At 42.1% G+C, this 14,736-nt stretch overlaps 1 protein-coding gene across 1 annotated transcript; it reads right to left on the bottom strand.

Annotated features, from left to right (window-relative positions):
• Window positions 1–736: 736 nt before the first annotated feature.
• ccnd3 (cyclin D3) lies at window positions 737–13,369 on the bottom strand. Its single transcript, XM_037532536.1, has 5 exons — window positions 13,084–13,369; window positions 11,912–12,127; window positions 10,314–10,473; window positions 7,833–7,975; window positions 737–928 (listed from the first exon to the last, which is right to left on the bottom strand). The coding sequence occupies exons 1-5, from the start codon at window positions 13,309–13,311 to the stop codon at window positions 767–769; spliced, it is 909 nt and encodes a 302-aa protein (XP_037388433.1). The 5' UTR covers window positions 13,312–13,369; the 3' UTR covers window positions 737–766.
• Window positions 13,370–14,736: the final 1,367 nt, after the last annotated feature.

Here is a 14,736-nt window from a genome sequence, read left to right on the forward strand (position 1 = left end):
TCTCATTAGGCTGAATGAATAACCGACTCTAAATGTAGGTATTGTGATATAAACCGAGTCCGTTCTACAGTTTCTCATTAGGCTGAATGAATAACCGACTCTAAATGTAGGTATTGTGATATAAACCGAGTCCGTTCTACAGTTTCTCATTAGGCTGAATGAATAACCGACTCTAAATGTAGGTATTGTGATATAAACCGAGTCCGTTCTACAGTTTCTCATTAGACTGAATGAATAACCGACTCTAAATGTAGGTATTGTGATATAAACCGAGTCTGTTCTACAGTTTCTCATTAGACTGAATGAATAACCGACTCTAAATGTAGGTATTGTGATATAAACCGAGTCCGTTCTACAGTTTCTCATTAGACTGAATGAATAACCGACTCTAAATGTAGGTATTGTGATATAAACCGAGTCCGTTCTACAGTTTCTCATTAGACTGAATGAATAACCGACTCTAAATGTAGGTATTGTGATATAAACCGAGTCCGTTCTACAGTTTCTCATTAGGCTGAATGAATAACCGACTCTAAATGTAGGTATTGTGATATAAACCGAGTCTGTTCTATAGTTTCTGTAAAGCTTGTCCAAGCTCACAACAGTAACTACAAAAGAATGCACTTGTGGGCGGAGCCTGGAGAGGCCAATTTAGAGTCAAACTGGAAGTCCACTCAAGCTTCTAGTTTAATGCTCCCACCCTATAAAAGGAGGTGTATATGCTGTAGCTCTTCCAGTGTGTCTTTGGGCATCTGAGTGTGGGCGTCTAGCACAAAGGGGACAACTTGATGTCCTTGACATTAACAGGTGTGTTGCTGACCTCAGTGTCAGGTGAGTCTGTCCTGCAGGTAGCCTCAGTGCTGGGAACAGAAGGCAGGCTGAGCTCTAGAGTGGCCTCCAAAGCAGCATAACAGTTACACAATGATACCTGAAAAACGGTAAAGCCAATATCAATTATTTAAAAATGGGATGTGGGTTTTTATTGTCAATACATTACTTCGGTATAGAAGCACTGTGTAATAAGATATATTGTAATACACTACAGGAAGCGTAGGGGGCGATACGGCTTCTACTGTTTCATTTAAAAAGCTCTATAATGTTCATATGATCCACACAGTCGCTCTGACAGACTGTAATACACTACAGGAAGCGTAGGGGGCGATACGGCTTCTACTGTTTCATTTAAAAAGCTCTATAATGTTCATATGATCCACACAGTCGCTCTGACAGACTGTAATACACTACAGGAAGCGTAGGGGGCGATATGGCTTCTACTGTTTCATTTAAAAAGCTCTATAATGTTCATATGATCCACACAGTCGCTCTGACAGACTGTAATACACTACAGGAAGCGTAGGGGGCGATACGGCTTCTACTGTTTCATTTAAAAAGCTCTATAATGTTCATATGATCCACACAGTCACTCTGACAGACTGTAATACACTACAGGAAGCGTAGGGGGCGATACGGCTTCTACTGTTTCATTTAAAAAGCTCTATAATGTTCATATGATCCACACAGTCACTCTGACAGACTGTAATACACTACAGGAAGCGTAGGGGGCGATACGGCTTCTACTGTTTCATTTAAAAAGCTCTATAATGTTCATATGATCCACACAGTCGCTCTGACAGACTGTAATACACTACAGGAAGCGTAGGGGGCGATACGGCTTCTACTGTTTCATTTAAAAAGCTCTATAATGTTCATATGATCCACACAGTCGCTCTGACAGACTGTAATACACTACAGGAAGCGTAGGGGGCGATACGGCTTCTACTGTTTCATTTAAAAAGCTCTATAATGTTCATATGATCCACACAGTCGCTCTGACAGACTGTAATACACTACAGGAAGCGTAGGGGGCGATACGGCTTCTACTGTTTCATTTAAAAAGCTCTATAATGTTCATATAATCCACACAGTCGCTCTGACAGACTGTAATACACTACAGGAAGCGTAGGGGGCGATACGGCTTCTACTGTTTCATTTAAAAAGCTCTATAATGTTCATATGATCCACACAGTCGCTCTGACAGACTGTAATACACTACAGGAAGCGTAGGGGGCGATACGGCTTCTACTGTTTCATTTAAAAAGCTCTATAATGTTCATATGATCCACACAGTCGCTCTGACAGACTGTAATACACTACAGGAAGCGTAGGGGGCGATACGGCTTCTACTGTTTCATTTAAAAAGCTCTATAATGTTCATATGATCCACACAGTCGCTCTGACAGACTGTAATACACTACAGGAAGCGTAGGGGGCGATACGGCTTCTACTGTTTCATTTAAAAAGCTCTATAATGTTCATATGATCCACACAGTCGCTCTGACAGACTGTAATACACTACAGGAAGCGTAGGGGGCGATACGGCTTCTACTGTGTCATTTAAAAAGCTCTATAATGTTCATATGATTCACACAGTCGCTCTGACAGACTGTAATACACTACAGGAAGCGTAGCGGGCGATACGGCTTCTACTGTGTCATTTAAAAAGCTCTATAATGTTCATATGATCCACACAGTCGCTCTGACAGACTGTAATACACTACAGGAAGCGTAGGGGGCGATACGGCTTCTACTGTTTCATTTGAAAAGCTCTATAATGTTCATATGATCCACACAGTCGCTCTGACGGACTGTAATACACTACAGGAAGCGTAGGGGGCGATACGGCTTCTACTGTTTCATTTAAAAAGCTCTATAATGTTCATATGATCCACACAGTCGCTCTGACAGACTGTAATACACTACAGGAAGCGTAGGGGGCGATACGGCTTCTACTGTTTCATTTAAAAAGCTCTATAATGTTCATATGATCCACACAGTCGCTCTGACAGACTGTAATACACTACAGGAAGCGTAGGGGGCGATACAGCTTCTACTGTTTCATTTAAAAAGCTCTATAATGTTCATATGATCCACACAGTCGCTCTGACAGACTGTAATACACTACAGGAAGCGTAGGGGGCGATACGGCTTCTACTGTTTCATTTAAAAAGCTCTATAATGTTCATATGATCCACACAGTCGCTCTGACAGACTGTAATACACTACAGGAAGCGTAGGGGGCGATACGGCTTCTACTGTTTCATTTAAAAAGCTCTATAATGTTCATATGATCCACACAGTCGCTCTGACAGACTGTAATACACTACAGGAAGCGTAGGGGGCGATACGGCTTCTACTGTTTCATTTAAAAAGCTCTATAATGTTCATATGATCCACACAGTCGCTCTGACAGACTGTAATACACTACAGGAAGCGTAGGGGGCGATACGGCTTCTACTGTTTCATTTAAAAAGCTCTATAATGTTCATATGATCCACACAGTCGCTCTGACAGACTGTAATACACTACAGGAAGCGTAGGGGGCGATACGGCTTCTACTGTTTCATTTAAAAAGCTCTATAATGTTCATATGATCCACACAGTCGCTCTGACAGACTGTAATACACTACAGGAAGCGTAGGGGGCGATACGGCTTCTACTGTTTCATTTAAAAAGCTCTATAATGTTCATATGATCCACACAGTCGCTCTGACAGACTGTAATACACTACAGGAAGCGTAGGGGGCGAGACGGCTTCTACTGTTTCATTTAAAAAGCTCTATAATGTTCATATGATCCACACAGTCGCTCTGACAGACTGTAATACACTACAGGAAGCGTAGGGGGCGATACGGCTTCTACTGTTTCATTTAAAAAGCTCTATAATGTTCATATGATCCACACAGTCGCTCTGACAGACTGTAATACACTACAGGAAGCGTAGGGGGCGATACGGCTTCTACTGTTTCATTTAAAAAGCTCTATAATGTTCATATGATCCACACAGTCACTCTGACAGACTGTAATACACTACAGGAAGCGTAGGGGGCGATACGGCTTCTACTGTTTCATTTAAAAAGCTCTATAATGTTCATATGATCCACACAGTCGCTCTGACAGACTGTAATACACTACAGGAAGCGTAGGGGGCGATACGGCTTCTACTGTTTCATTTAAAAAGCTCTATAATGTTCATATGATCCACACAGTCGCTCTGACAGACTGTAATACACTACAGGAAGCGTAGGGGGCGATACGGCTTCTACTGTTTCATTTAAAAAGCTCTATAATGTTCATATGATCCACACAGTCACTCTGACAGACTGTAATACACTACAGGAAGCGTAGGGGGCGATACGGCTTCTACTGTTTCATTTAAAAAGCTCTATAATGTTCATATGATCCACACAGTCGCTCTGACAGACTGTAATACACTACAGGAAGCGTAGGGGGCGATACGGCTTCTACTGTTTCATTTAAAAAGCTCTATAATATTCATATGATCCACACAGTCGCTCTGACAGACTGTAATACACTACAGGAAGCGTAGGGGGCGATACGGCTTCTACTGTTTCATTTAAAAAGCTCTATAATGTTCATATGATCCACACAGTCACTCTGACAGACTGTAATACACTACAGGAAGCGTAGGGGGCGATACGGCTTCTACTGTTTCATTTAAAAAGCTCTATAATGTTCATATGATCCACACAGTCGCTCTGACAGACTGTAATACACTACAGGAAGCGTAGGGGGCGATACGGCTTCTACTGTTTCATTTAAAAAGCTCTATAATGTTCATATGATCCACACAGTCACTCTGACAGACTGTAATACACTACAGGAAGCGTAGGGGGCGATACGGCTTCTACTGTTTCATTTAAAAAGCTCTATAATGTTCATATAATCCACACAGTCGCTCTGACAGACTGTAATACACTACAGGAAGCGTAGGGGGCGATACGGCTTCTACTGTTTCATTTAAAAAGCTCTATAATGTTCATATGATCCACACAGTCGCTCTGACAGACTGTAATACACTACAGGAAGCGTAGGGGGCGATACGGCTTCTACTGTTTCATTTAAAAAGCTCTATAATGTTCATATGATCCACACAGTCGCTCTGACAGACTGTAATACACTACAGGAAGCGTAGGGGGCGATACGGCTTCTACTGTTTCATTTAAAAAGCTCTATAATGTTCATATGATCCACACAGTCGCTCTGACAGACTGTAATACACTACAGGAAGCGTAGGGGGCGATACGGCTTCTACTGTTTCATTTAAAAAGCTCTATAATGTTCATATAATCCACACAGTCGCTCTGACAGACTGTAATACACTACAGGAAGCGTAGGGGGCGATACGGCTTCTACTGTTTCATTTAAAAAGCTCTATAATGTTCATATGATCCACACAGTCGCTCTGACAGACTGTAATACACTACAGGAAGCGTAGGGGGCGATACGGCTTCTACTGTTTCATTTAAAAAGCTCTATAATGTTCATATGATCCACACAGTCGCTCTGACAGACTGTAATACACTACAGGAAGCGTAGGGGGCGATACGGCTTCTACTGTTTCATTTAAAAAGCTCTATAATGTTCATATGATCCACACAGTCGCTCTGACAGACTGTAATACACTACAGGAAGCGTAGGGGGCGATACGGCTTCTACTGTTTCATTTAAAAAGCTCTATAATGTTCATATGATCCACACAGTCGCTCTGACAGACTGTAATACACTACAGGAAGCGTAGGGGGCGATACGGCTTCTACTGTTTCATTTAAAAAGCTCTATAATGTTCATATGATCCACACAGTCGCTCTGACAGACTGTAATACACTACAGGAAGCGTAGGGGGCGATACGGCTTCTACTGTTTCATTTAAAAAGCTCTATAATGTTCATATGATCCACACAGTCGCTCTGACAGACTGTAATACACTACAGGAAGCGTAGGGGGCGATACGGCTTCTACTGTCTCATTTAAAAAGCTCTATAATGTTCATATGATTCACACAGTCGCTCTGACAGACTGTAATACACTACAGGAAGCGTAGGGGGCGATACGGCTTCTACTGTTTCATTTAAAAAGCTCTATAATGTTCATATGATCCACACAGTCGCTCTGACAGACTGTAATACACTACAGGAAGCGTAGGGGGCGATACGGCTTCTACTGTTTCATTTAAAAAGCTCTATAATGTTCATATGATCCACACAGTCGCTCTGACAGACTGTAATACACTACAGGAAGCGTAGGGGGCGATACGGCTTCTACTGTTTCATTTGAAAAGCTCTATAATGTTCATATGATCCACACAGTCACTCTGACAGACTGTAATACACTACAGGAAGCGTAGGGGGCGATACGGCTTCTACTGTTTCATTTAAAAAGCTCTATAATGTTCATATGATCCACACAGTCGCTCTGACAGACTGTAATACACTACAGGAAGCGTAGGGGGCGATACGGCTTCTACTGTTTCATTTAAAAAGCTCTATAATGTTCATATGATCCACACAGTCGCTCTGACAGACTGTAATACACTACAGGAAGCGTAGGGGGCGATACGGCTTCTACTGTTTCATTTAAAAAGCTCTATAATGTTCATATGATCCACACAGTCGCTCTGACAGACTGTAATACACTACAGGAAGCGTAGGGGGCGATACGGCTTCTACTGTTTCATTTAAAAAGCTCTATAATGTTCATATGATCCACACAGTCGCTCTGACAGACTGTAATACACTACAGGAAGCGTAGGGGGCGATACGGCTTCTACTGTTTCATTTAAAAAGCTCTATAATGTTCATATGATCCACACAGTCGCTCTGACAGACTGTAATACACTACAGGAAGCGTAGGGGGCGATACGGCTTCTACTGTTTCATTTAAAAAGCTCTAGAATGTTCATATGATCCACACAGTCGCTCTGACAGACTGTAATACACTACAGGAAGCGTAGGGGGCGATACGGCTTCTACTGTTTCATTTAAAAAGCTCTATAATGTTCATATGATCCACACAGTCGCTCTGACAGACTGTAATACACTACAGGAAGCGTAGGGGGCGATACGGCTTCTACTGTTTCATTTAAAAAGCTCTATAATGTTCATATGATCCACACAGTCGCTCTGACAGACTGTAATACACTACAGGAAGCGTAGGGGGCGATACGGCTTCTACTGTTTCATTTAAAAAGCTCTATAATGTTCATATGATCCACACAGTCACTCTGACAGACTGTAATACACTACAGGAAGCGTAGGGGGCGATACGGCTTCTACTGTTTCATTTAAAAAGCTCTATAATGTTCATATGATCCACACAGTCGCTCTGACAGACTGTAATACACTACAGGAAGCGTAGGGGGCGATACGGCTTCTACTGTTTCATTTAAAAAGCTCTATAATGTTCATATGATCCACACAGTCACTCTGACAGACTGTAATACACTACAGGAAGCGTAGGGGGCGATACGGCTTCTACTGTTTCATTTAAAAAGCTCTATAATGTTCATATGATCCACACAGTCACTCTGACAGACTGTAATACACTACAGGAAGCGTAGGGGGCGATACGGCTTCTACTGTTTCATTTAAAAAGCTCTATAATGTTCATATAATCCACACAGTCGCTCTGACAGACTGTAATACACTACAGGAAGCGTAGGGGGCGATACGGCTTCTACTGTTTCATTTAAAAAGCTCTATAATGTTCATATGATCCACACAGTCGCTCTGACAGACTGTAATACACTACAGGAAGCGTAGGGGGCGATACGGCTTCTACTGTTTCATTTAAAAAGCTCTATAATGTTCATATGATCCACACAGTCACTCTGACAGACTGTAATACACTACAGGAAGCGTAGGGGGCGATACGGCTTCTACTGTTTCATTTAAAAAGCTCTATAATGTTCATATGATCCACACAGTCGCTCTGACAGACTGTAATATATTATAGGAAGTGTTAACTCATCTAACCAGATCCACGTCAAGGATGTTGGCCATGAGCTGCAGAAGTGCATCACAGGCCAGAGCTTCGTCCAGCAGCTTCAGACGAAGAACAGCAGCAGCCACGCAGCTACAGGCGATAACGGAGGGCAGCCACATGGAGAACCTAAACTCTGAAACAAAGACACACACAAACAAACATAACAGCTGGAATTAGTGGTGGGCGATGTGGCAGCCATGACAATGACTTCAACAGTTTTTCATGATATTTCATGTAACGTGCATCGCTGTGGTCACTCGTCAGGATTTTCCAACAAGAGAGAATGAAACTATAAAGAGTTTAAGAGTTTTAGTCTTGTCTACACTTGTTCTTTATTAAGCAGTTATGCAGTTTTCTAGATGCTGGGTTTTACATTAGGATTTTGAAGGTGGAGGCCTATTCTGCACAATTCCGTCCGTACTGTTCAATTTATGTGATATTATTTGAAGGATTTCAAGATGTGAGGGAGCTGGAAAAAAGTTCTATATGCAATATCAGTCTTGTTTGAAGAGATAGTGTGACTGTAATGAACGAACACGTTACCATTACGAAAGAAAACACTGTAGAGTTGGACAGACAGCAGAGAGAGACAACAGAAAAGTGGCAGTGATGAAGAAGGGCCCACAGATTTGTTGACATTTCTTAGCTTGGTATAGTGTGAATAGTGTGAAATGAATGAAGCTGATGTTGCCAACCAAAATAGTGGTGGTACGGCATTGGAATACTATCACTAGCTACAAGGTTTCTAATAAAGTGGCCAACTGGTATATGTGTACATACCATCGCTTCCCAGGCTGAGAGAAATGGATGAGTGGGAAAAGATGGGAATGCTGTCTAAACTGACCCAGCTCTATTACACAACAGAGAACGTTTAGAGTTCACAGTCTCTGCTGCACCTGCTGACCCTCAGTTTAGCCCTCAGGTGCAGGAAGGGCCCTGACACAGCACATTATCACCATTATCACTATCGACCACAGGCAGGTGTCGCCTTCAGACAGGCCTTTTTCAGACAGGTGTGTCGCCACCTTTTCATTCACCCCAGGAAGTGGTGATCGCAAAGAACCGGAATGTGATATCCCATCAGGATCCTATGTGTAGGCTGTGGTCACCCCCGGCTAATGGGTGGGACGGAGTGGGTGAATAAAAGAAGAATGGATGAGTGGACTTTCACACTATACACGGTTGACAAAAGCCAGGTTCCGGCACACTCATACCCCCCCCTACGTCCTTCCCAACCACCTTTCACCAAATGCAGGTCCATCAGCCAAGTCGTGTTTGGTGTCTGAGGTTCTAGCACTGGAGCTACAAGGCTAATGTAGCTAATGAAGGCCTATAAGCAATTAGCAATGAATGTGGAGTTTTTAACTGAATGAAGTGCCGCTACTGAGTGAGGAGATTAGAAACAGGCTAAAATCCAGTGCTGCTGCTGCGAGTCACCCTGTAAAGCCTGAAATAACCATTTAAAGTCGTTGAGTTTTTCACACCACGTCGTACGTCTTTATGTATTTACGCCACACAGACTCAAAAAGAAGTTATCAGACCAAATGCAAGCCTGGTCGAGCGCATGCTGGTTCGCAAACTATTGTGTAACCTCGATATAAATCTCAGTTTAACGATTTCACTGTTTTTTCTGAGGCTGTTTGGTCTGACGTTCAGTTTCACCAGATCTGAGACCTGACGGTGGTTTTTCTCGAGGTTGTTTAGCTTGAGGTATGATGTCGCTCTGACTCTGAGGTCTGAGGATGTCCTAAAATGTCCCTCCTAGTGCTAATTAACATATATTTGCATGTTGGTCAACTTGAAAGCGAAAAAGCAAAGTGTGAAATGAAAAGTAAATCTCCAGCGGGTGGCGCCGATGTTCGCTTGCATTTGGCTTTTTATTCTGACAATTAAAGAGCACCCACACCGAAAAGTGAATCACAAGCTGTCACTTTCCTGTTGATTTATCCATTTTGCATTTTAATTTTGTCAGATATGCAGCCGATTGCTATGAAAAAGAAATAAGAACGTAAACATTGCATTTTTAGTTTTGACACGTGTTACACATTTCATGAAGAAAAGCCAAAGTCAAAGTGAAGCTTGGATTTTCTCTCCTCTATTCCCTTTTCCATTTTAGATACGGCCATGAAATACCAGAATAATGACTAAAATGAAATTACAAACAGCTGCTTTAAATTTATTTTTATTTTTGTCACAAATTACTTGGGCTCATGAAAAATGAAACGGCAAATGTAGGCATTTCATTTCATTTCGGCATGATATCTGCGCAGATGTTTAGAAAAAGAAATGGCAAAAAAAAGTTTGCATTGACATTTTGTTTTAATTTTTAGTTTCTTTTTTGGCCGAATTTGCCTCCCATAGTTCTGCGGTTTCAGACACAGGGCTGAACATGGACCATAGTACATTAACATAGCTGAGAACAGCGATCATCTTGTTTTTAATAGCCTGAGTACCTGAGAGTGTTTGAGTACCTGTAGCAGTCAGAGCGATGTAAGAGTGAGTGTGTCTTCGCAGGGCTGTGAGGTTATGAGGGATTATGGGTAGCCCCTGCAGTAACGGCTCCAGGAAATCAGAAGGCAGCACTGAGGCCAAGTCCCAGTCCAGCCTGGACACCACCACCATCTCCATCTGCTACACATACAGACATACAGCTCACGTTTACGTGATTCTGTCTGACATACACTTCAGCTCAAATGTTTCACTGTTTTCAAGAATACAAAGCTACTTTAGTTTGGGATAAAAGTATAAAATCATTGTATCAAAAATCATAGGTTTCAGACAATCAGAAGGACTCCAGGGTGATGTAAATAAAAATGGAGAAATATTAGATGTGTTCAGAATGATGAGCAGAGCTGTAGAAGATTCTAAAATGAATGAGAAAGCTGGAGAACATGGAGAACATAGAAAAGTTCCAACAAAATTAATATCCGGAATGAAGTTTGGACTGGAGACCCCCGAAATGTGTTTATTTACATCAAACAGACTGGATAAAAGTGGGGTTAGGTGTCCTGATTCACGTTGTGATAGAGGGGTGGGGTGAAGTGTTGGGGTTGCATGACCCTCCAAACGGAGATATTTCAAAGACTCCAAACAGAGATGAGAAAAAAAGCAAAACCGGCGAGACGGAGAACAGGAGAACAAAAAAACCCACAAATGTGAGAATTTTCTCTGTTATAAAATCACAATAACCATCATATGATCTTAGTTTAATGTTGATTCAATGTATTAAGGTCCTTTTCTTCATAACAAGCATTACAAATCACTAGCAGTGCTGACGTCTCAGTAGCTAACTTTCCCGTTCCACCTTAAACGGTGCAGCAGTTACATTTACAGGCTTCAGAACTAAATGCTCAATTTAAGGTGGAACGGGAAAATTCGAATGAGAATCTGGAGAATATCTGACTTCAGCTTCATACCACTGAAGAATTAGGGGGGTGATAATAAATAATTATTATTTATTATCCCTCTTTGAAGGCGTATGATCCCTAAATGTAACTAAAGCCCAGCAGTGAGGAGCTGAACTTTCCCCTCCTCTGCTGTCCCTGCAGACGGGCAGGGTCGCCTACAGAGCGGTGCTAGTAGCTGTTAATGAAGTGATGCTCTTTATTAGAGGGGCTCATTTCAGAGGAAGATCTCAACCACTGCCCTGTAGCTCAGCAACAAGGGGTGACACTCGAAAACAAGGGGTAGGGGTCGAAATAAGAGATGGGATCTGGGCCTTAGGCCAGATATTAGGCGATATCAGCTATTTTTCATGTACATATTTGCTGATGCCAAAACATAAACATGTATAATCTGCAGAGATTAGGACTAAATCTAGCTGGATCAGCATCGCAGAGTAACTTAACATTTATTTCTGCAGAAAAGTGAATAAAATTCAGATATTTCAGTGCAGTAGCCCAGCGTTACTAAACATTCTGCCCAATACATATATCATAAAATATTGGTTTATATTATTGATCAAATCTAATGATATCTTTTCTACAGATACTGATTCGTGCATCGCTAAAAAGCTGGATATGTGTGAATTATGAACAGTGTCTAAAGTTTTCTGGGTATTTAAGGTTACCAGCAGCTGGGGCAGCGAGACAGCGTTGTCGGTGTAGACGCAGAGTTTGGTGGCACTCAGAGGAACCGTTTCTCTGAGCTTGGACGCCAGGAACATGCAGACGGACCCAAGAAGCTGCAGACTGGCTCTGTTGATGGGGTGGCGGGCCATGTACCTGTCCAGGTAGTGGACGGCCAACGGGAACACTTCCTCCTCACACTGCTGCTCCTCACACACCTGGTGAACGCAAAACCAGGAGATGATGCAGAATTGATTCAATATGAAAGCGAACCTTGATGTGGGATGAAAGTGAGGAGACATTCCAGCTCACAGGGTCTCGTATGAGCAACACTCGTGGCCTGGTTCCCTCAAGGCCGTTGTGGCCTTTCTTTAAGGGCCTGTTAGACACACACATTTCTTCAAAATAACTGTAAACATTCATCATGAGTGAATATGTACTCACTTCTGAGTAAACATCTTCACCAGCTATTAGATACGGGAAAAAGAACAGAGTCATACTATCCTCCTCGGTCCCGAGACTGGACAAAAACAAACGAGGGCCTCGTTCTCCAATACGCTCCTAAATTTGTTCTTTAGGGTGTTCTTGAGAAAGGTCCTAAGAAAACATCTACATTAGAGTCATAAAGCGCATAACTGTTCTCACCTTTGTTCTCTTGAGTGAAAACGTTCTTCAGATTGTTGGAGAATGGTTCTATACAGATCCTTTTTGAGAAGGGTTCTTCTACTGTTAATATGCCATGCTTGTCACAATAGAAGAACCCTGGGAACCATCTACAACACATTCACCATCAATCTGAAGAACACTTTAATCATGTAACGGGTCCTTTGAGTGCTCATGAACAACTTCAGGAACCATACTTTTTAGTTGTCATTCTCTACAGGAACATTACAGAGCACTGTGACTGTACACTGTCTTATAGGGATCTTTAATGCAAGTAATAACTTGGTTCCAGGCCTAAAGGTCTCCCAGGTAGATGACCTTGTTTTGAAAATGATAGCTTTGTCTGGTATTTTTCACCATTAGTCACTTCTGAGTGGAGTTAAACGTCTTCAGGAGCTTCAAGATATGATCATTCCTCTCAGGGCCAGGGGTGGAAGGCTGTTAATCACAAAAACTGCTCAAAATGAAAGCTTTGAGTGATCGAGTTCACCGTTAGCTAGTACGTTCTTACCTGCAGCATCCAAACTACTAAGATTCTTCGCATACACGGCTGTACATCAGTCTGTATGGTGCCGAAATAAGACTGAGAGACCACATTAGCTTTCTCTAAATTCAGAAGGTTTCTCCACACTCGGCTGTCCCGGGTCAGCACCGGGTCGCAGCAGGCCCGGACAGGCCGGTATGAGGAGTTCTCTGAGGTGGACAGAAATTCATCGTTTTCGTGACAAGTTAACTCCATTAGGGAAATGTCTGAAACGTCTTTGTGGGGGAAAAACCGCTGAGGCACGAAGATAAACCTGCCCTGAACAGCAAGCTAGCTGATTTAGCTAACGCCAACTAGCTAGCAGGCTAACTACGTAACTACGGCGGTTAAACGTTCGTTGCTAAGCGCGTCCACTTGGCGTTAGCTTAGCAACGGCTGAAAGAGCACATTAAGCTAAAATCTCAGACTCAAACTATAAACAAATCCTGTTTTCCTAAAAAAAACCGTACAATGATGAAATCATAGTTCGGAATCCTTTCAGAGAACAACTATCTAGAACCGTTTTCGTCGAGAACCTTCACTCTGCTCTCTGTTAAAGCCCTTTCCTGGCGCGTTCTGTAAAAAAGCGAGAGGCAAAAGAGGTGAAAGTGGTTATTTTTGGTTTATATTGCTAAAATTTGCGTTCAAAGAACATCAGTTTTTATTTTTGGCCAGTGTTTTCCACACAACGTAGGAATTTTTTGGTGTCATCACCTGTTTCTGCTGAACGGGTATTGGGAGGAAACCCCTTGCTGACCATTATGACAGACCATTATACCAACCACATAGGATTAAAACCTGATGGTTTTATTTTTCAATGATAATTGTATTAATGGTTACCATTAGAGAGCACTAGTGTCCTCTAGGACATCTTTATATCCCATAAGGAAACCATCCGATGCATCTGGAATCAGAACATCACCTGTTAAACCACCAGAGTTCTTTACCCTGTGATATCAAACCAGCAGGAAAACATAGAATACAGGTAGAGTTTACTGGAGACCATCAGGAACCAACAGAAACTTTTAATGCTTTTTATTGTTTTTTTCAGCAGGGACATTTAAAGCACTAGTACTTGTCTCTTTCTGGCTCGCCTCTGACATCCACTGGTATCTCCAGACTCTTGAGAACTTCATCTGGATTTCTCTGATAAGCCTTCATAGCAGCCTTTTTTAGGTGGTGCTTGTTTTGGGGCCGTTCTGACTTCAGTTTCTTTGTGTTCAGGTGAAACGGACAGGGACCCAAGGTGATACAGTGATTATTTTTAATAAGACACGGCCACAAATTAATACATTGATGCCACAAGTTAGGTTTCTCATAACTTGTGGCCTCTATATATTGTTTAGTGGCATTCACATAGTAATTTGTTGCCTCAATATAGTAATTCATAGCCTCAACATAACTACAGGGAGCCCCTGAAGGGATGTGGTATATTTTTTAAGCTTAAAACCTGGTGCGCACCAGATACTATGTGGTGAGCACCCTGTGCTATAATTTTTTAAGGTAAAAACCTGGTGAGCACCTGATACTATATAGTGCCCATGAGATACTATCAAGTGCCCAACAGATACCATAAGGTGAACACTAGATACTGTGTGTTTCCTGTGTGCAAATGATAGTATCAGGTGCTCACCACACGGT

The sequence above is a fragment of the Pygocentrus nattereri genome, chromosome 21, assembly GCF_015220715.1.
Source record: "Pygocentrus nattereri isolate fPygNat1 chromosome 21, fPygNat1.pri, whole genome shotgun sequence".
Classification (NCBI taxonomy): Eukaryota; Metazoa; Chordata; class Actinopteri; order Characiformes; family Serrasalmidae; genus Pygocentrus; species Pygocentrus nattereri.

Bases quoted from the DNA above. Each gene is read 5' to 3' on its own strand.
- ccnd3 (XM_037532536.1), bottom strand. From the start codon at position 13,311: ATGGAGTTAACTTGTCACGAAAACGATGAATTTCTGTCCACCTCAGAG. The intron at 12,128-13,083 runs GTAAGAACGTAC...TGCGTTCACCAG, and splicing joins TAGTAGTTTGGATGCTGCAG to GTGTGTGAGGAGCAGCAGTG. The intron at 10,474-11,911 runs GTAACCTTAAAT...CTGTATGTGTAG, and splicing joins TCTCGCTGCCCCAGCTGCTG to CAGATGGAGATGGTGGTGGT.